Source organism: Balaenoptera borealis, assembly GCF_965194805.1.
Source record: "Balaenoptera borealis genome assembly, chromosome: 1".
In the NCBI taxonomy this organism is placed as follows: Eukaryota; Metazoa; Chordata; class Mammalia; order Artiodactyla; family Balaenopteridae; genus Balaenoptera; species Balaenoptera borealis.
The window spans coordinates 95,265,170-95,288,019 of NC_138860.1; the positions used below are offsets into that span (position 1 = coordinate 95,265,170).

The 22,850-nt window shown below is 43.7% G+C and overlaps 2 protein-coding genes and 1 long non-coding RNA gene across 5 annotated transcripts in view; 2 read left to right on the forward strand and 1 right to left on the reverse strand.

The window, feature by feature from the left end:
• Positions 1–6,707, forward strand: part of SLC16A1 (solute carrier family 16 member 1) — a 36,861-nt gene extending 30,154 nt beyond the window's left edge. Inside the window, exon 5 of the mRNA XM_082380240.1 lies at positions 2,178–6,707. Coding sequence (XP_082236366.1) covers positions 2,178–2,455 — 278 coding nt within the window. The 3' untranslated portion in view covers positions 2,456–6,707. The remainder of the gene's footprint in view (positions 1–2,177) is intronic.
• LOC309623365 (monocarboxylate transporter 1-like) overlaps positions 1–22,850 on the forward strand; it is a 146,786-nt gene that overhangs the window by 30,151 nt on the left and 93,785 nt on the right. The gene's annotated exons all lie outside the window — the stretch shown is intronic.
• On the reverse strand, positions 3,242–22,508 carry LOC309623607. 3 transcript variants are annotated; one of them, XR_014241425.1, is made up of 5 exons: positions 18,402–22,508; positions 16,349–16,412; positions 16,054–16,128; positions 13,212–13,335; positions 3,242–7,949 (listed from the first exon to the last, which is right to left on the reverse strand). It is a non-coding gene; the product is annotated as an uncharacterized lncRNA (long non-coding RNA). The 3 variants fall into 3 exon arrangements; XR_014241426.1 differs by having other exon boundaries at positions 18,317–22,508; XR_014241427.1 differs by having other exon boundaries at positions 18,313–22,508.

Sequence of the window (22,850 nt, forward strand, 5' to 3'; positions counted from 1 at the left end):
AGTCTTTCTTCGCTTCTGTACCCTCAGTGCTGGCACAATGCTTGGTACAGCGTAATTGCTCAAATACTTAATAGAACTGAATTAAAGTGAATCATCAAGCTGAAAGAGGAATAAAAAACTATTACAAACTTAAGTATGTATAATATTTTTTCCTGATAAAAAACCTAACCTGTTTATTGTAGAAAAATGTATGTATAACCACCTTTAACATACTGTTGGTGATTTCTTTTTAATTGTGGAATTTATCTCAGCAGTAATATTTAAAATAATAACAGTAGGTACCAGGTGAGGGCTCACAGTATACCAGGGACTGTCCTAATCTTTTTCTATATTTTGTCATGTATTATAAGTCTGTGATGTAGGACTATTATTGTTCCCGCTTTATAAATAAAGAAATAGAGGCTTCTAAAAGTGAAATAACTTGCCTAAGATCACACAGCTAGTAAGTGACAATAAAACCTGATGTATTATTATTCTCTTAAGAATGCTAAATGGTTTACATTTTAAAATTATTATTAATACAGAATGCAACAATAATTTGGACTTCTGGATGTGACTCATGCTTTTGAGATTATGCACTATAAAGTAAGGAGGGATACATAACAGAAGGTCCACTACTGACCTGTCCACCCTCTCTCCTCCCTATATACACCGAAGGAGAGTCCAAATCCTGTCCATTTTCGCTTCCTAAATCTCTTTCTAGTCTGCCTGTTTTCTCTCCATCACAACTACCACTCTTATCTAAATCTCCTATCTTCTATCAGTAGCCTTCTAACTTTACCCATATCCACCCTAGCTGTTCTTTGTCTCTTAGAACACTCCAGTTGCTTCCCACATTCTCGGGGTGAAGATCAAATTCCCTGTTGTGGCCTATTAGGTCCTGCGTGGCCTGGCCCACCTGTGTCTCCAGCCTCATTTCCCACCACTCAGTTTGCTCTCTGTGCTCCTCTCACACCCTGTGCTTCCTCTTACCACCTGCCTTTGCACTGGCTGTTCTCTGCCCTGAGCCTTTTCCCATCTCCCTTCTCCTTGATAACTCCTATCCTGTAAGTCTTGGCTAAGGTTACACTTTAAGAAAAGGCTTCCTGATCCTAATTGCTGGTCTAAAACCCCTATTTTCTGCCTTCAAACCTTCCTTGTAGCACTTGTCACAGTCTGTGTAGTTATTGGATTAACATTTCTCTTCTCCACTGAGCTGTGGACGTTACCTCCTTTGCACACCCTTAACTCAGGGCCTAGCAGACCCAGGGCCGTGTGTATATTTAGAGAATCAGTAAGTATTGCCGAGTGCGTGGTGCCCTATGTTGGAAAACCGTATGGAATTATATTTGAATTGGTTAATAATGTCCATTATATGTGTAGGGTTTTCCATAGTTTAATAAATACTAGTTTGAGATGCTAACAAATTTTACTATAACAAGGAATTCATGGCCGAAAAATGTTTGGCAAAGCCAAAGTAAATAAGTTTCTGTACTATCAGGCCTAATAAAGCCTTTAATAGAAAAGACTGTGTCATTTCCAAATTTATTTGACTTTGGAAACACTAGGGAGTAATCCTGTAGCACAGAAGTTATGGTGCAGGCCTCAAGAGTCAGACTTGCTGTGGGTTGAAAGCCAACCTGTTTCATTTACAAGCTTTGTGACCTTGGACGAGTTACTTAAGGTTTTTCTGTTATACAATGGGGATGATGATAGAACCTTCCTGTTGTGAGGATTAAGCACTTAGAATGGTGGAAAGGTGTTGCTGTTAGTTAATGTTTTAGCAGAGGATGAGTGTTCACAGGAACGCCCTTTGGGAAATGCTGATGTCAGAGAAAGTACTTTGGCCTGGGAGACTGGAATTAGCTCTATGGCCTTGGGCAAGACTACTAAACCTCTTTTGAGCAACAAATTTTTCCATTGAATATTGAGAGAATTGACTCTAGGTGATCTCTAGGACTTTCCCAATTCAAATTTGCCAAGATTTAATTATTTTCAAGTTCCTAAAGTTAACAGACTACGAAGGGCCATCCAAAATCAGTGTGACATTATAAGTAAAAGATCAGATAATTATGAGCAGTTTCTTTTTAGACTAATTTGTCATTTATGGGCTCTTTGAATGGATTCTTAAGCTTTATTTGGGAAAGGGCATAACTGTCTACCCACATAATTTTTTTTTTTCTTTTTGACATCTTTAGGTCGTCTCAATGACATATATGGAGACTACAAATACACATACTGGGCATGTGGCATAATCCTTATTGTCGCAGGCATCTATCTTTTCATCGGCATGGGCATCAATTACCAACTTCTTGCAAAAGAACAGAAAGCTGAGCAGCAGCAGAAAAAGGAAAGTAAAGAGGAGGAGACCAGTATAGATGCTGCTGAGAAGCCAAAAGAAGTTACCGATGCAGCAGAATCTCTGGAGCCTAAAAGCATAGAAGGAGGCCCCAAAGAGGAGGAGAGTCCAGTTTGAACCTGTGGGGCTGATGGGTAAATGGAGCAGCTCATGACCCCAAATGTTCTATTGGCCTGTGATCTACCAGTGGTGCTCAATGCAAATACTGGACATTTCTGTGGGAATCATACCAGGGGTTCACTGATGGAATTTTTGTTTCACTCCTTACCAGTAGCCTGGGCTAAAAATGTCATAGCCTTTGGGAAGGAAGTGGTTGAAAAAGAATGAGAGAAGGAAGTCGGGTTTGTGTGTTTGTTTGTTTAAATCTTTGCTTTTAACAGTGTCATGATAAATGTGCTGTGATAGTGTGATAATAATATGTGCCTTAAGTTTTAGTCTTTAGGGAGCCTTAACTTCTAAAACCATTCTGCTTAATTCATCCATTTTAAGTGTTCCGTTACAAGGAAAAGTAACTAGTTTGAGGCAAATCTAAAATTTAAAATTAATCTTGCTTCATTGTTATTTGTAATAATAGTGTCAGACATTGCCACTAGAAGATTTGAAAGTTGGGGTTTTTATAAAATCCTGACTAAAATATTTTCCTAGCATCAGTAGTTCCTTGGCATATGTGCCTGCTAGATATATATTTAGGAAATTTAAGGCATAAAACTTTGCAAACATCTTGGCTGTTCTAGATGCACTGTACTCATCAGTACACCTCCAGTATCTTTTCCTGGTTTGCTTATTAGAAGCCAAGTGCTTGAGAGTTGACTTCATTAAATTATTATTTTTGCTCCCCTTTCCAAAGATAAATTTTGAGTGGTCATAGATCACCGCCCCTTTTGAGATCACATAGTATTCCCCCCCCCCCACTGGAAAAATTAGTATTAAAATACACAAAACTGTGTATTTGTGCCTCCTCAGTAAATTAAACATAAGACAGATATTTCAAACAGCAGCTGAATTCAGCTTAGGTTTTTCCAAAACTTCAGTTAAACTGTGAGACTTGGAATCTTTTGTTGTTGTTTTTCCTGGAATTTTCCCCCTTTGATTCATAGTGGTTCCATTTATATCCACATCTAGCTTAGCACTGTGTGTGAGATAGTCTTTGTGTGTTCAGTTTTTTGGGTTTTTTTTTTTAATGTTTGCTAATTAAGGGGACCCATAGAGATTTGGCCCACACAAACCAATAAGGATAAGATTGGGAGAGAAGTTGCTACGTTTGCTTCAATAAGTAACTCCTTTTCTTTTTCTTATAAGGCCTTAAAGAAAATTATGTTTTGCTTAGAATTATTGGACACGTTCTTACTCTTTACACAAACCTAAAGATTTTGTGACCCTTTTCACTTACCTGAAAAGTAGAGAAATGGGTTTAGTATAAAGATAGGAAGGAGGATGGACCAGAATGAAAACTGTAAATATTTTTTCACCTAATATCTTTTAAATGGTGGCAGGAGGATAATGATAGACATTCAATAAATTATATTCAGTGCATTTTAAAATATCATTGTAATTGACAGTGTGAAGGTATAGATATAAAACCTTAAGAGGCTGGCTTTTTAAAATAAACTTTTTTTTTTTTTTTTAAGAAATGTTTCTTCTTCCATATGCTTATTTTCTTGAGGAAAATATTGTGTGTTTTCATTTTTATTGTCAAGATTCAAATTGGCCCTTCCTAATGTAAATTATTCAGCTTATGTGTGTTGGGATTTGTGTATATGGCTTATTTTGATTTTTCTCCTTACCTCTTCTTTAAGGCAAGCAGGAGGGGAATTTTTTGAAACGACCTCTCTGAAAGCATTTTGAAACCAGAGCAGTTAATCCTAAGGATACAATGAAAACTCCCTTTCTGTGCCCAAGTATCATGGCAGATGGAGGAGGAATTTTAGTGGAGAAGCCGACTGTGATTGTTGGCAGGCTTGGCTCCAGTTTGGACTCTGCCATTTTCCATGGACTTAACCTCTGTGTGCCTGTTTCCCCTTCTATAAAAATGAGGATCACCCTTGAGTAAAGTAATACAAGTAAAAAATGTGGGGTGGGGGGAGTAAACCCAGTGTATAAGATTATTTTTCCCCATCCCAGTTGTTAAGCTACATCCACACATAAGACCCTACTTAGTCTTTTTCCGTTAGTTGAATCTTGTTAGTGAAATGAGGGGGTTTTGGTGCAGACTGACCATTTATTAGAAGGAAGTGTTCTGAAGTTCTGTATTCTGAAGCAAAGTTTAAAAACTGGCTCAAAGCTGGACTAAGCAAACCTTTTATCACCCAGTCCAACTCTGACTTTTTCCCATTGAAGATACAAGCTTAAGGGATTTATTCAAGATCAAGTTTGGTAACAGAGCCAACACTAAAACCCGATATAGGCCTACTCTGCCATCTATTCCTTGTTAACAATCAGCTAATCCTCTCTGTGTTGCAGTGTTGTGTTCAACACTGGATGCATCTGGGCTCTCTGACTGGGCAGTCTGTTGTCCCTTGCTCCATATGAGGATTGACTAGACTTCTTAATTTTATTTCAGTTGACACAGCTTCAGTGGCTGCTTTGGGAAAATAGAGTACCTGCCTATCTTTGTTTGCGTTGTCCCACACTCTCCAAGTCACAGAGAGAACGTACATCTCTCTAAGTAGTTGTGCCCAAAGAGGCTGGGGACTGTTCAAGAGTATATACTCTGAAATAGCCTCCCAATTCAAATCTGGAAAATTATTTAAGAAACTGATAGGTTGGACAGTTGCAGATGATCATGATAATAAGACCATAGTATCACATTATAGTCCTCTGTTGAGAACTGAAATTATCTTAAACTATTCAAAATAAATAATTTCTACAAAAAATATTCAGGAAAGGATGATGCTAAAACAAATTATGGAAAATTCAGGGAGGTATTTTTATCCCCGATTTAATCACGTTGATGAATAATCCTCTTATTCTTGGGTTGTGTGAATTTAGTAGTTTGTACCATAGATTATATATGTCAATATTAATCCTGTATTTTAAAAAGGAAAAAAAAATTGTTAACAGCCATTTAATATATGAGCCAATGTTTTATTATATTGAATTTCAGATTGATAAATTGGGTATTGGTTTATATGAAAAACCTCAATGTCTGGGTTTTACACCTTCCCTAGCAAATGGTTCACAGTGTAATAAACTTAATTATCAGGTGTGTGCCCCCTGCCCCCTCCTTATGGTTGGAAAGATGAGGCAAGGTTAACAGTAAATTTCCACCTTTGCAACAACATGGCTTGTTTTAATAATCGGCTCAGGCACTTGAAGAAAGAGGTTAATGATAGACTTCTGTCACTATGAAAACTTGATAAGGAAGTGATGGCCTAAGCTTGCCTGGCTTGCCCAAATGTGAGACATTAAGCCAAACCTCCTTAGATGCTTCTAATCTGAAGCATCTAAGGAGGTTTCAAGTACATCGTTCCTGAAATGTGTTCTAGCTTTTTATCCTTTCCCCCATTTAGTCTGGGCCATAGTGACAATCATTCAGTTGAGAGTGATTGGCAGAGTATCTTTCTCCTCAGCTGAACAGCACTGATTTACTTACTTTTTGCTGACTTTTACCTTGACTTGCTAGAGGAGACTGGAATAGCTAGCAAAGGAATCACAGCCTACCGGTTGCCTAACAATATAGACTGCTAGGGTTAAGCATCAGATGTTTTCTTTTGTAAGGTATTAATAATTAGTACCATCCCCCACTAGGGTTGTCATGAAGGTTAGTTGATATGTGACAGCTTGTGTTAAGTAAGGGCTTAATAAGGGTAAGCACCTGACTATTAAAAAAAAAATCAAAGAAAAGTGGTACCTGGGAAAAAATTGAGCTCTTCTAATTCCCAAGGTGGGTGGAGCCTTACATGCAGAGGATAGTTCTAAGGGAGTGACTCTTAAAGATAAGACTATTAGCTAAATGATCAAAAACTCTCCTTTTGGATCAGATCCTCCGTTTAGTGTTACAAATGTAATGGTCTTTGTTTGGTAATGAATGGAAACTAACAAACACCTCATGAGGTTGTTGCATATATGTCCCTGCTCTTTAAGTAAGGTGGATTTGAATCCCAAAGCCCTTGCTCTTTGTACACTGCCTCCACAAGGAAGACACCTGACTAGTAACTGATAATCTTTTCCCTTCAATATTTGTGATGATTCTTAAAGAGCAGAAATGTAACTAGTAACCAATCATGATTAAAGTCCTTTTTCCCTAGCAATGTTCTTAAAGGTAAACTGAAAGATTGATGAGATTTTTATTTTTCTCTACTATATCAATAACATGACTTAAATTTTAAATTATCATCAGTTGGTGGCTCAATAAATTGGTACAACAATATTGGCAAAGCAATTTCATAATATGTGTCAAATACCATGAGTTCACATCTTTTCCCTAAGAATTTATATAAGAAAATTGTTCCTTTGAAATTATCAATTTCTTGTATCAATAACTATTTAAATGGATGGTTGTGAAGTCCTTATGATATATTCACAGCACAATGTTAAATGAAAAAAGCAGAACATAAACTACCATGGTGTGTGTGTGTGTGCATAATACATATATACCTATGCACAGGGGATAAAGGACATACACAAATACACTAATTTTGTGAGCATGGTAAATTTAGAGGTAACTTTCTGTATTTTTTCCACATTCTAAATGTTCTTGATGTCATGGTTACTTTTATACCAAAAGAAAATATTTAATGGAGCACGTAATACTGGTTTACAGAGAGGAAAAAACAGTACCTTTGATCTAGAAGAGTTCTGGCAAGAGACACTTGACTCCTAAGAAAATGAAGCTGATAATTATTACAAACAGGTCTTATTTTTCTGCTTCAGGAATTGCATCTGGTGAAAGGAAGGTGAATGAGATGGAAGTCACGAGCACGGTGGTCTCTAGCCGTGATTTCGCTGGTGCTGGACCAGAGCTGTAGAGTGTAGAGTCCACAGGCTGCCTGTGTCAACCACCAGTGTCTCCTTCCCGAGACAGTGCTCTCGGGGACAGCATTCCTGTGGTTCCCCTTCCAGGCGTCATTCAGCTGCAAGTGAATGTTTAACTCAGGAAGCCAGAGCTTTCTGCGCTTACCCACATTACAGTGTTAACAGTTGTTGAACATTATCTTACTGAGATCAGCATCAGAAAACAATACTATGATGTCACAAAAAAGTAGAATTTGCTTGTCCGAGCAGCTATTTTAGTTTATTTACTAACAGGTATTTATTGGACCCTTACTAGTTCCCCAAGCATTGTTCTAGGCTTTGAGAATCCAGTCATGAACAAAATGTCTTTCTATGCATCTTCTAGTAGGGGAAAGCAGACAGTGAACAAACAGTAAGTTATAAGGAAAGCAGCAATATTCAGAAAAGAGCAGTGGATATAAGATCAGCCTTCATTAATTCACCTAAATAGTATCTTCTGGAGCATCATCTATGGGCCTATTTCCTAGAAAGAAGGGATAACAGTGATCAGAATGCAGTTCCTGGCACCCCCAGCTCCTAGTCTAGTGGGGGAGACGGCATAGTAAGTGCTGTGATGGGACAGCACGTGGAGAAGTCTCGAACCCAATCTCAGGAGGGCCTAAAAAGGACAAAAAAAAAAAGAGCAAGTTAATTTCTCTGAGCTTCTTTGGTAAGTTAAACATAATGAAATTATTGTGCGGATTGTGAATGTACACTGCATACAGTTGAGTGCATAGTAGTAGTAGTTGAGCTCATAGTGGTTTTAAAAATTAAGTAGTGTCAGTTGTCATCAGCCAGAACAATAAAGAACATGTGGTAATATTTGTATAGCTCATCAGAGTCTACAAAGGCCTTTCAAGTATGTTCTATCATCTGATTCATGCACGATCCTAGGGACGTGGGTATAAATGAAAAACACCCTTTAGCTGGCACCACCCCTCCCCCACCCCTGCTGTCAGAAGGGTGCAAAGCAAGACTGCAGACAGCTCAGCTGCTAGAGCTAAATGTTGTACTGGATGGAAGTTTGGAAACACGAGAATCAAAGAGGTTGAATCCTGGATAATCTTGAAGGGTGAATACAGACCAAACCAATCAGTCACTTGGATCCTGCACCAAAATAAGTAAAATAGTCCTGTCCCCAATGAATTCACAATCTGATTTACAATCCTTTTCCTTGGCTTTGGAATTCATAACGTGATTTCTTCACTTGTGGGATTTCCTTTCCTAATATGCTTTACTGATTCCAGAATTAAAAGTTTGCATTTCCTGAGCTTACTCTGGCCAGGTCCCAAGAGGAAGTGGCCAGCAGCCATTAAGAAGCCAGGAGGGGAATTGGGCTGGGATTAAAAATCACCTGGTGTGCTGACAATCTGTATGTCTGTAATTATTAAGAGAAGGTTTATAATAGTTCTTGTCATTGTGTTTTATCTTTATTTTCCTAACTCATTTTTTCCCCTTAGAGGTCAAAAGAAAAGTTCCTGGGTACTTTTGTGTCAGGCCCTATTTACATATGCTTTTCAGAATGGGTAGAACCCTGTTCCTTTCAAATCCTAAGTACTATCTTGTTTCTCAAATGCTAAGAATGAGCATAAACAGGCCTGCAGTAGATGGAGTTCTGAGCTTCGGAGGGCTCCTAAACTACCTGCGTCCCAGCCTCTCCCCATTCCCACCTCCACGTACCTCATCGGTTGCCCAAATGTATAGATTGAACTGCTGTACCTACTGTTTCTCCTTGCAATGCTTTTTCTTTTTCCCTGCCATAGGCTTGGTTTTTAACATCCTGTCTTTTCTCACCACCTCCAATCCAGCCTCAACACTGCTTCTAAAATGATTTTTCTAAAAAGGCCAGATTTTCAGCTGCTTTTATAACTTCAAATAAAGGCAATAAAGATAAAAATAGTAAAACTCATCTAATCACTTACTCTGCTTTAAATCCTGTAGTTTGAGGATAAAGTCCAAACTCCTTAGCCTGACCCATAGGGCCCTTCTTAACTCCCGCATATCTCTGCAGTCTTCTGCCAATACTCAGCCCACACCCCGCTCTCCAGCCCAGGTGAGTTTCTTTTTCTTCTTAATAAATTTATTTTATTTATTTATTTTTGGCTGTGTTCGGTCATCGTTGCTGCGCAGGCTTTCTCTGGTTGTGGCGAGCAGGGGCTACTCTTCATTGCAGTGCGTGGGCTCCTCATTGCAGTGGCTTCTCGTTGCGGAGCACGGGCTCTAGGCACGCAGGCTTCAGTAGTTGTGGCATGCAGGCTCAGTAGTTGTGGCACACGAGCTTAGTTGCTCCGCAGCATGTGGGATCCTCCCAGACCAGGGCTCGAACCCGTGTCCCCCAAATTGGCAGGCAGATTCTCAACCACTGCACCACCAGGGAAGCCCCAGGTGAATTTCTTAGTTCCTTAAGTGCAGGACCTTGTTTCAGACCTCCCTGCCTTCCTATATGCTGACTTCTGCCTGGAAACCCCTCCCTCCTTTCTCTGCACCAACTCCTATCCACCGTTTGAAACTTGCTTCATGTCTCCTTTTACAGGAGGACTTCTCTGATTCCCCAATTTGTTTTTTTTCCACTGATCTGTTTTGTTATTTTAATTGAATGAATGATTCTTTAAATTCTATAGTGCTTTACAATTTTCAAAAGTTTCACACACATGATCTCATATAATCCCATAGCAACCCTTTTTCTTCCTCCTACCCTTATATTGCCCCTCTCCCCACTGGTAGCCACTAGGTTGTTCTCTATATCTGTGAGTCTGCTTCTTTTTGTTTTATTCACCAGTTTGTTGTAATTTTTACATTCCACATACAAGTGATAACATATAGTATGTCTTTGACATTTCACTTAGTATAATGCCCTCCAATTCCATCCATGTTGCTGCAAATGGCAAAATTTCATTCTTTTTTATGGCTGAGTAGTATTCCATTGCATATATATACACCCACTTCTTTACCCATTCATCTGTTGATGGACACTTTGGTTGCTTCCATATTTTATTTATTTATTGGCCACACCACACAGCATGGGGGATCTTAGTTCCCTGACCAGGGATCAAACCCGAGCCCCCTGCAGTGGAAGCACAGAGTCTCAACCACTGGACCGCCAGGGAAGTTCCCATATTTTGACAATTGTAAATAATGCTGCTATGAACATTGGGGTGCATGTATCTTTTCAAATTAGTGTTGTTTTTTGTTTTGTTTTTTTGGATATTTACCCAGGAGTGGAATTGCTGGGTCATCCACAGTGGCTGCCCCAATTTGTTTCTGAGTGCCTTTATGGCGACAGTGCAGTTAGACTATGAATATTAGTGTCAAATCCCAGGTCTCTGGGTACAAAGTCCAGATAGACCACTTATTAACTCTGGGTCCTTAAGCAAGTTACTTAACCTCTAGGCCTCAGTTCCTGTATCTGTAAAATGGGACTAATAAATAGAACTTACCTTATAGGGTTGCTATGAGGATTAAATATGACAACTATAAAATCTTTAGCATACTTCCTGACACAGAATAAATGCTCAGTACATATTATCACTACCTCTGTCATAGTTTTTACCACTGAAACATAATTTTTTAAATGGTAAAATCATGACTCTCATACAGAAATAAAATTAACATGTTTATATAACTCATTAATTAAGGAAAGAACCAGTATAGACAACTAATGAGAACATACTGTATAGCACAGGAAACTCTACTTAATGCACTGAGGTGACCTAAATGGAAGGGAAATCCAAAAAGGAGGGGATGTATGTATGTGTGTCGCTGATTCATTTTGCTGTGCAGTAGAAACTAAGACAACATTGTAAAGCAACTATACTCCAATAAAAATTAATTTAAAATAAAATAAATAAAATGTAAAAAACCACAAATATCTATATTTTAATTTTTCTATTTCTTACTCATATAGTAAAATAAGTAATTGAATTGAAAAAAAAAAAAAAAAAAGGAAAGAACCAGTAAGATTTTACAACTTTCAAATGAGAATTGGACTTATGGAGACTTATTCTCTACTGGACAAAACTCATTTGCATTGCCACGAACAGGAACAATTTGCATCACACATCAGGCAGGAAACATCTGCACTATCATCAGCCCTGTACAAGTTAACTTCCATCACAGCAAAGTTATAAAACAGCCCAGCAAAAGATAATCAAATGTGCAGTTAGTTCCCTAGAGAATCAGACAGCTTGGAATCCTAGACAACTCAGAGCATTCCACTGAATGAACACCCAGTGATCCTTTGCCCATTTTAAAGTCTGTCATAATTTTTCCTAGCACCACAGTGCACTGTACACATTAGCTTGCTTTTCTAAACCCCTACCAGACTGTGAGCTTCTTGAGAGGAGAGGGAACAACATGCAAAGTTGTTGAGCCCTTTTGATTTGAGAGACTGGGGAAGCTTCTGCGGGAGGTGACATGTGAGCTGGGTAGAGAAAGGGAAGGCTGCATTTCTCCCGGAGAAGAGCATCCAGAGAGAGCTGTGTGGAGCCACGGTAGAACTGACCAGCAAGCATGTGTTAAACGCAGACCATGTGCCAGGCCCTGGCTTAGGCTAGGAAGATAGCAAAGTGAACGAGGGCCAGTCTCTGTTTGCAAGAAGCTCTGTCTGGTGGGGGCAATAAAAGAAAATCAGTGCTTACGATACAGTGTGATAAGGACCCTAAAATCCAGAAGGTGAACTTCAGGAACTCTAGTGAATTAGCAGCAATGTTTCCCAAGCCCAGGTCTGATAAAGGGACAAACACAGGACATCCCTGTGAACCTATGGGCAGCCTCGGAGAAATGAATGAAAAAGTGTCTGCGTTCTACACCCTTTGTCAGACTCCCTCCCCTCACTTCCTACCTTTTGGCTGAACTTCTGCCTGCAGACCTGTGGTGCTGGAGAATTAATGTCCCAGGTACCTCAAGTCTCTAGGAACGTTAAGTCCTCATTACAGGGCCGGGCAACCCTGCAGTATTACCCATGTCTCACAGGCAACTAGCACACTTAGAGTCATTGCCAAGAAAATGGTTTGCACCTGTGGAAAGGCAGGATGTTGAAAGGGACTAATCAACAAGGAAACTCAGAAGACATGTTTTCCCTTGGAACATCTCTGTGAGGCAGGGAGGATCTGTTTGTGCTTGTTATGTGATAGCACTCATTTATTGAATCTATAAAAGAAAGAAAGAATGAATACATGAGTGAAGACTCCAGAGGAAGATCTGTCCAGGAAGAGGGGCTGGCCCACTGGCTGCCTTGCTCCTTGCCTTCAGATGTAGTCAGCCAAAGACTGGTGTCCTTTAACTACTTGAAGCATCAACCAACTCCTTTGATTTACTTTTCTCCTCACTGGACAACCTTTTGGCCTCTCCTATACTTTTAGCTGTCTAATAGGAGAGAGTATGCTGGCAGGAACATTCAGTCTGAGTGCCCACCATGTTCTCCCTATGAATTCTGGTACATACATGAGCCTCAAATGTCTGTCAGGCTCTCAGGCTCCATTCAACCCTGGGGGACTGACAAGAACAAACCACTACAAGTTCACCGAGGTGGTGCCGCCCAAGACGGCCTCCGGGCCTGGTGACACCTCCACCTCACCATCCCCCTAATTTGATTTTGCACTGGTCACTTAAGTGTTTCTCCAGAAACTGCTGAAGGGCTCCAACCCTGGGAACTGACTGACGCGGTGCCCAGACGGCTTGGCTCTCAGCAGCCTCCCTGCCCCACACATCCCACAGCCCCAGCCTCGGGGTCAGTCCCCAGAAACCTGAGCCACTTGTGCTTCTCAGGAAGGAACAGACACCTTGGGGACCTGCTCAGGACCTGCCATGGGCGTCAGCCCAGCCCACCGCCTAAAGCTCACCGGGCCTCCTCCCACATCCGGCAACACCAACACATATTCACCAGGCAAGATGGTGCAGTGGGCTCGGGGCTCAGAAAGACCTGGGTTTGGAGCCTGGCCCCATCACCCACTGGCTGTGTGGCTCTGGGAAGATCACTTTGCTTCTCTGTGCCTCAGTTTCCCCATCTGTAAAATAAGGATAACAACAGTCGTATCAGCCAGAGTTTAACACAGGAAATAGGAACCACTCAAGGTATTTTGAGCAGAGAGTGACTTGATACAGGGTGTTAGGTGCTTATGGGATGGCTGGATGGGGGAGGGGAGGGGGTAAGGCTGAGTCTCCAGAGGATCTGCTCCCTCGTCCTCGGCAGGAGAGGAAGGTGGGCATCTGGACATTATCACTGGCAACCTGAGTTCTGAGTTGAAGATACACTGTCGTGGCTGTGATCCAGGGAGCAGGCAGGGCCTCCACTCCTGCTGCCGGGGGTGGGGACCACACACTGGACAGCACTGCAGGAGAAGATGCACATCTGTATTGACCCTGTTTGCCAGAAGGGAGCAGCCAAAGCAGTAGGAAGGTGGCCTCTGGCTCCCTTCCACCTTCCAAATCCCACGTGAGGGTCTCAGCGTTGGATCACAATGTGCACCCACCACTCCCGAAGGAGTAGGTCTGGGAGATGAGGCTTTAGTTTTCCACCTCTAAAGGACAGGAAACAGGCGGGAATGGACCCTGTGTGCTATTCAGCCATGTGAGGATTAACCACATTTACGCCTGGAGGCACCCTCCCGGGTCCTGGCACGCAGTGTGTGCTGAATGAAGGCGGGCTGTGGTGAACGTTACAGTGGTTGCGTCTACACGCCTGCCAAGTGCCAGCCCTGGGCCAGGCCCTGGAGATAAAGCAGTGGGCCAGGCAGGGCCACACCCTGAAGAAGTGGGGAGACTCACTCCTCCTCAGGGGAGCAAAAGCTGGGATCACAGAGGTCACTGCGAAAGTACAGGCCTGGGGAGCACCGGGAGCTGGGAGAGCAGAGAGGGGGCACCCAGGCCAGCATCGACGGGGTGGGGAGGGAAGGAGGTACGTGACAGTTTCTCAGTAGTAGCGGGGTCTAATATGAGGCTTGAAGGAGAACTAGAAATTAATCAGACTAAGCAGGAGGAAACAAGGGGTGTATGTGTGTGTGTGTGTGTGTGTGTGTGTGTGTGTGTGGAGATAATGCTAATTTCCACCTTTTGCATATACATACAAAAAACCCTGGAAGATAAAGGGTGCTTGGCATTCTCCACGAGTGGACAGTTCAGTCTGACCCGTGCCCAGAGTGGCAGTGGGGGTAGTGGGTAAGAAGGGAAACTGGAGAGGAAAGCAGGCGCATGGGGCTTTACATGTCATGTTTTGAAGAATTTGAGCTTCATCCTGTAGGCAGTGGGGACGCAGAGCAGTGTTTAAGCAGGGAGAGGGATCATCACCATTCTGGTCTCAGTAATATCACTTTGATGCGGTTTGTGCAATAGGTTGGAAGTGAGGATTTCAGGTATGATACGGCAGTGGTCTGGGCTGGAAATATGGTTGCCGAGAGAGGAGGACAAGGGAAAAGGCAGAGCAGATTCAAGCGAGTTTAGGAAGAGGCAGAGTGAACTGAGCAGGGTGGGAGTGGGAGCAGGGAGAAACCTAGGGTGGCTGCCAGGTTTCAACATCAGGCACACCCAGAAGGGTGCGGCCCCTATCAACTCCTGGCACTTGATCCTGCGTGGTGCCCACCTACAGGCTCCTGCCTCTGGACTGAATTCACATAAAGTCCCTTCGCTCCCAACAACCTTATTGTCTGCATGCAATTCAATTCCAGCAACATTTATTAGGCAGCTATTATGTGCCATGAACCAGGGAGGCTTCTCCCTGCCTCACCTAAGGGAGTTTTAATTGGATGCCTGAAAGGCCCCAGAGCAGGGAGAAGGGAAAAGCTGTACACACATAGTTTAAGTTCAGGCCCTTTCTCTTCCCCCAGTGCTGAAGGAACTTGACCCCTGAGCTCTCACCCCCCTGATACGAAAGTTACAAGGGACATCAGCACAGCCTTACACTGAGCTCCTGGGCCCCAGCTTCTATTGGGGCAGGCAATAGAGACAGGCACCACCCCTCGTCTCTTTCTGCTCTGAAAGTTCTGTGTGACTTCTGCTGTGAGATCCCTGATGAAAGGAGAGGCGACCAACCAACAGACTAAGTCTTTGGAATCAAGGCATTTTCCCAGAGGCTCCCGTCAACAGAGAGACATTAACCCATTCCTGTCTGGGTAACATAATAACTTCTTAGTGATTCACTATCACAGTACAGTAGTACAGGCAAATTATAGGATTGCTTTTGTCGGAGCCTGGAAGAGAGGCCTGGAGCCATGCTACCTGGGTCTGGGCATTGGAAAATAATGATAGCGTTACCAAACCGAATTTGGGTCTGCTTGCTCATGGCACAGCAAAGCCAACTTACTGACACCAGGTTGTGGTGAAGGCAGGTACAGCGTCTACTGCAGGGCCCAGAAAGGAGCACAGGTGGCATGTGCTCAAAGGACCCAAACTCCCAGATGGCTTTCAGGGAAGGGTTTTTGGTTTTTTTTAATAAATTTATTGATTTATTTATTTTTGGCTGCGTTGGGTCAAACGCAGAGCGCAGGCTCAGTAGTTGCGGCGCACAGCCTTAGTTGCTCTATGGCATGTGGGATCTTCCCAGACCAGGGCCCGAACCCGTGTCCCCTGCTTTGGCACATGGATTCTTAACCACTATGCCACAAGGGAAGTCCCCAGGGAAGGGTTTTTAAAGGCAACATTTGGGGTGAGGGCTGCAGGGGGCATGACTTTCTTCTGATTGGTTGGTGGTGAGGTAACAGGGTGATATTTCAGGAATCTTAATCACCAACCTTCTGGTTCCAACCAGTCTGGGATGTACCGGCTTGTGCTCAGCTTGACCTCCACCTGGATAAGGGTCTTACTTCCTGCAGAACAATTCAAAGATACCTGTCAGATTGTTATATATATCCTTAGGACTCTGTTTTATCACTGAACTATTGTTTCTTGGCTGCTTTTCCTTTATTTCTGCATTTCCTCACTTCCCTAATTAGTAACTGCTTGAATCTGCTCTTTGGAACTCAGGCCTAGGAGACTAAAGCCTTTTCCTACAAACGAAAAACGGGAAAATGGAAAGGTTTTTTGTACCTGGGAGATCTCTGCAGGGTCCTGCTAGGTTTCAAGCCCCCTTTTTCTTTGATAATCCTCAATCCTGTGGGGAACAGATATGCAACAAAAAAGGGAATAAAATTTTGCATAGAGAGGTTAATCATAAACTCAGCAGAGGTTTTAGGTGAACTCGGTTTCAATAGTAACAGCATTTACTATTGACTGAGCATTCTACATTCCTAATTTCTAAATCTTCATAATTTTGCAAGGTAATTATTGTTCCCATATTTTGCAGATGATGAAACTGAAGTTCAGTTAAGTAATTTGCTCATTTAAGTTCACATGGCTACTAGGTGGCTGAACTGGAAATTTAACCAACCCAGGACTGATGCTGATGCCTTCTTCTTAACGACTACATGGTCATTAAGCCTTGCTCCCAGGACCCCCGCTCCCCACCAGGTCCTGCTACTCCCCAGAGTGGTCCCATCCCAGAAGGATGTTGTTCTCTCACATCTTCCTCGTGGTTGTTTGGCTAGACCTAGGAATGAAGCTCCTGGAAAGATGGGGTGTACAGAGCCAAGGCCAGGCCACTGGGGAGGAGTCTGGACAAGGACAGAGTGATCAGCCAGAGCCCTCTGAGGCTTGCTCTGGTTCTCCCTCCCCCGCAGGGCATCTCCTGGGCACTGCAATGTCCTGCTCTCATCCCCAGGACGCCTGTGGCTTGCTATTCCTCCTCTTCCCCTGAGAACCTGCAGGACTTTCTCTTCCCCCTGCTCTGGGACACTGTACAGGGCCTCAGCCTACTGGCCAGAGGCTCCCACCCTGGGTTTAATTTCTACCAACCCTAATGCTCTCAAATTCTGGGCTGAGACGCCAGACCAGGATATAGCCCGCAAAGCGCATTCACGTGCAATAGCCGACCAGTGACTGGTGGGAGGGGGAGAAGCCTCTAGGTCCGCGAAGCTGTCCCCGCTGTAGGAGAGGAAAAATAACTTTCCCCTACCCTTCTGAGTCTCGACTGAGACCTCTGTAAACAAAAGACCGATTAACAAGAAGAAAACAGAAGTTTATTCACATATACTTATACACCAGGGACACACCTAGGGAAAAGGAGTTAACTCTCCCAGGTGGCCTAAACCAGCGGTTTAAATACCACCTAAAGCCAAAAACAGAAGAAACAAAGGTGAGTGTGGGGAGGAAGCCAGTTCTGAAGGGTTACCAGGAAAAGCAGAGTAAACAAGGGTAGGGTTTGTTATGCAGATTTAAGTCACTGCCTTCTTCGGGGATTTTTAAGATTCTCTGTGATTCAAAGTCAACCTCTCCACGCAGTGAGGGAAATACCCTTACAAATGGAGATTTTCTTTATAAATGTAAATTTGTCTTTCAAAAAAGTAGTTTCTACTGTTTTTCAGAACTCCTCCTTTGTCTGTAGTTTCTCAAAATAATCAGCTCAGAATAATCCTTGTGCTCTAGAGGCGTATTTTGAGGTGGCACATTCTCCCACCCTTCATACCCTCCTCAAACCTGGGCTCCCTGCCACTGCTTTTGGGAGAAAAAAAAATGTTCTGGTCTAACGTGAGATCAGCAGTGTTTTTCAGGTCACAGACTTTGCTGGGTGCTGAACCACCACTAGAAGGCTTGGGGCGGGGGGCGCGTTGTCTGCAGGCCCCAGAGGAAGCCCCCAACATACAGTCCTGCTGGGCCAGACTGAGGGAGGTGCCCTCCATGGCTGGCAGCCAGGCTCATCCCTCCTCTTTCAGACCTGGGGCTCCTCTGAGGGGGAAAAAGTTCTGAGCCCTCACGGGCTGGATCTTGCTGCAGGTTCTCCTTGTTAGTACCAGCCCCAGGCCGGGGGAAGCCGCAACCGCCCCTCTCCTCGCCCTGCTCCCACTCTCCACTATATTCCTGGAGACACACACACACCCACACCCGCTAACCTACAGAGTCACTCCCGACACAGCACAGGCACAACACCCACGCCTCAATAAATAACAAATACCCACCCACCCCCGCAGGCAGCCCTGATGGACCCTCACGTGGATTCCTCAGGGCCTGAAAGCCGGCTCTGTTTCCAGTTGAACCTCACACTGACCTTCTTCAAGGCTTGACCACACAGTAAACCTGAACAGAGGGGCCAGTCTGGGCGGACAGGAGGCTCTCCCTCCACCCCACCCTCCCCAGAAGGCCTTTCCCCGGCTTCCCTCCTTTCCTGCCACCCCCACGTTCCCCCGCCGCCGCCTGGATGTGGCGGTGTGGGGGCGCCCTCGTGTGGTCGAGAGCGGCCCTGCAGCCCCGCCGCCAGGATCCCAGGCTGCCCTCCTTCTCCTCTTGCACCCGCACTGCCCTCCTGCCGGAGCCCCGGGTCCCGCTGTCCCACGGACGTCATGGCTGTGCCACCGCCCACGCCCACTACTCCAACTGGCCTGCCTCCAAGCTACAGTCCCTCCTTTTACCTCTGAATGTTTTCTCACTTATATTTTAAAATTCAATGTTCTATGCATTTTAAAAGGCATATTTAACAAAATATTATCTGTAAAACATAATATGGTTAACACCCATGAGCCTGCCACCCAAGACAGCTGAAACATCAGTAATAACTTGCATTTTCCTTTGTGTTGCTCTTCACCCCACTCCCTCCTGTCTCCCCCAACAAGAAGTAAACACTGTCCTAAATTTCATGTTTTCCCGTCTTTTTTTCCCCCAATTTTTCTTATTGTGGTAAAATACACATAAAAGTTACCAGGTTAGCCATTTTAAAGTGTACAGTTCGGTGGTATTAAATACATTCATAGTGTTGTACAACCACACCACCATCCATCTCCACAACTCTTTTCATCTTCTAAAACTAAAACTCTGTACCCATTAACAATAACTCTCCATTCCCCACTTCCCCTAGCCCCAGGCAACTGCCATTCTACTTTTTGTCTATGAATTTGACTACTCTTAAGTATCTTACATAAGCAGAATCATGCAGTTTTTATCCTTTTGGGACTGGCTTATTTCACTTAGCATAATGCCCACGAGGTTCATCCATGTTGTAGCATGTGTCAGGATTTTCTTCCTTTTTAAGGTTGAATAACATTCCATTGTGTGTATACACCACATTTGCTTAGCCATTCATCCATCAATGGACCCTTGGGTTGCTTCAGCGTTTTTAGCTACTGTGAATAATGCTGCTATCAACATGGGTATACAAATATCTCTTTGAGACCCTGTTACCAATTCTTTTGGGTATGTACCAAGAAGTGGAATTGCTGGATCATATGATAATTCTATTTTTAATTTTTTGAAGCACCGCTGTACTGTTTTCCACAGTGGCTGTACCATTTTACAATCCTACCAATAGTGCACAAAGATTCCAATTTTTCTACATCCTCGCCAACACTTGTTTTTTTTTTTTTTTTTTGATAATAGCCATCCTAATTGATGTGAGGTGGTATTTCATTGTAGTTTTGATTTACATTTCCCCAGTGATTAGTGACATTGAGCATCTTTTCATGTGCTTATTGAATATTTGTATATCTTCTTTAGAAAAATGTCTATTCAAGTCCTTTGCCCACTTTTTATTCAGGTTGTTTTGTTGTTGTTGTTGTTGAGTTTTAGTTTTCTATATATTCTGGATAGTAATCCCTTTGCAAATATGATTTGCAAGTATTTTCTCCCATTCTGTGGGTTGCCTTTTTCTCTATTGATAGTGTCTTTTGGTGCACAAAATTTTAAAATTTTCTTGAAGTCCAGTTTGTCTATTTTTTCTTTTGTTACCTGTGCCTTTGGTGTCATATGCAAGAAATTATTGCCAAATCCAACATTGTGAAGATTTTGTCCTATGTCTTCTTCGAAGTGTTTCATTGTTTTAGTTCTTGCATTTAGGTCCTTGATCCATTTTCAGCTGGCATTCTGTTAGGTTCTGCTAATAGGGGGCGCTGAAGAAAAATTGGAGGGTGGAGGAGGGAAGGGACTACCTGCTTTTTATCTCTGTATATCCCTGGTTCCTTCCAGTGATTCTCTAGTGGTGGCACTTAGCCCCAGGCTCCAGCTCTTTCTTCACTCCCCAAAAACCTCTTGCTTCCTCTCAGAGGCAGTGGTGGTTTGTGTCCCGTCCTCAGAGGTCAGAGCCCAGATTCCTTAAAGCCCCTCCTCCAAGCTTCTGGGAGGTCTGTAAAACCCTCCCTTCCTTTTTGTTTCTCCACCCTGGAGTGGGTAGCTGCTTCCTGACTTTTTATTCAGGGATTAGCTCAGCACTCCCTCTGTCCTCTTTCAGCCCTCCAGTGCCTCTGCTAACAACATCCTGTATTAAATCCTTTCTGATTGAAAGTATGGCTTCTGGGCTTCCCTGGTGGTACAGTGGTTAAGAATCCGCCTGCCAGTGCAGGGAACACGGGTTTCAGCCCTGGTCCGGGAAGATCCCACATGCCACGGAGCAACTAAGCCCACGCGCCACAACTACTGAGCCTGCGCTCTAGAGCCCGCGAGCCACAACTACTAAGCTCGCATGTCACAACTACTGAAGCCAGCACGCCTAGAGCCCGTGCTCCACAACAAGAGAAGCCCGCACACCGCAATGAAGAGTAGCCCCCGCTCGCCACAACTAGAGAAATGCCATGCGCAGCAACGAGGACACAACGCAGCCAAAAATAAATAAATAAAATAAATAAAAATTAAAAAAAAAAAAGAGAGAGAGAAAGTGTGGCTTCTGCTTTCCAGACTGGATCTCAACGGATAGTGTGAATAAGCCATAATTTATTTACCCATTCTCCTTTTGATAGACGCTGAGACCGTTTCTACTCCTTTGCCATTTGAACAATGATACCAAGCATTGAATACGTTTTGTACACGTGTCCTGGTACACTGTTCTAAAATTTCTCTATGTATGTGTAAGAAGTAAGATACTAGGTATTAGGGTACACAAATGTTCCATTTAACAAGAGACTGTCAAATTGTTTACAGTTTATATTCTCACCTGCATTGTATACAATTGTATTCACATCTCCGAATTCCACATATGCCTCCCTGAGGCATGTGTGTGGAGGGGCCCAGGGCCTGGGAGGTGAAAGAGGCTTAGGGCACAGAGATAGGCAAAGGGAAAACCCATATGTCCATGGATCCTAGCCCAGCCAGATAAATTTTTGTGTCCCTGGGGAAGCATGAGGCCAGCCTCACCTGAGGAAGGCTCACTGGTGCTCTGAATGGAGATAGCTACCTTTGCACTGAGGTCTTGTGTTGGTCAAAAGCAAATCATACGTTCTCCCTATATGTAAGATGGGGCAACAGGCACTGTTCAATTGGTAACAATTTCATGAGAGCCCTTGACAAGGAATCCTGCTGCATTTAACAGATACTCACTAAACATTAGTTTCCTTTTTTCTTGTTCCTCTCCTGCACTGAAGCCACTTCTCAGAGACAGTGGAAGAAAATTAAAAAAACAAACTCCCAAACAAATCACAATTCTGATCTCCATTATTATTAACAGACCATTCACTAATTGCTTACCCACAAAAAAAGGAAATAGGATTTTAAGTTTTACTTAAGGCCTCTGCATGGTGAGAATTCGAATGAGCTGGTTTCTCTTGGAACTTTTGGATGATAATAGAAGATAGAGTATCTGACTCAGGATTCCCCTCCCTTACTCATCCCTTCTACAGGCCTCTCAGAGGAGGGCAGAGAAGAAGGGGTAGAGGAAACAGACCACTCCAAGCAGGACTCTGGCTACTACCCCTCAGGGACAGGTCAGCTGGGGTGACCCAGCTCAGTTAGAGGAATAGCGTACTAACTGTTCATGAGCAGTGATTTCAGAAACATTGGCCTGGATCCACTGCCCAAAAACTACCTTCCTCACCTATCACCTAAGAGTTCACCATGGGGATTTTACCTGCTCAGCTATTAAAATGTGGTGGGAAGGAATTCATACTAAGAAACTGACAACTTACAGGGGGCATCGAGGCCAGCCTCCCTCCCAGCGCGGTGGTACGGTTAGCATCTGACCCGGCTGAGGCGGCCTTGGTGGAACACCGACCGTGACAGGGACTTGTCATCTCAGAGAGTGGCCCTTTCGGTGCCCGGACCGCCTGGACTGCTAGAAGGCTCTTCTCATTCTGGTCAGCTCCTGCCAGGCAGAGCCACAGAGCAAGGGTCTGTGTGGTGCCAGGATGGTGCCAGGCTGTGGGGAAGACAGGATGGTGCAGACCCTGCCGCAGCACCTCAGCAGTCCTGACGACGTGCACTTGTCCCACAGCTGAAGTGCTGCACTGACCTCTGGACAGCGGGGCACAGACACACGGTAGGACAGCCACCCGATGGCCCGGACACTCCACCTCTGTAAGCAGCCTGGTCCCCAGCTGGCTCAAGTCAGACATTTCCAGGGGCCTTCTGAGGTATTCCTGGCCTGATCCTGACCTTGCGTCCTCCCTTCCAGTAGCCCAAGCTGTGTTGCCTCTCCAGTGTCAAGAGAGGCTGCTGGTTGGCTTGGGAACTAGCCAAGTGGTTCTCAAACTTAAGGGTGCAGCAACCAGGAATTGCTGAAACACAGATACAGCCGAGAGCA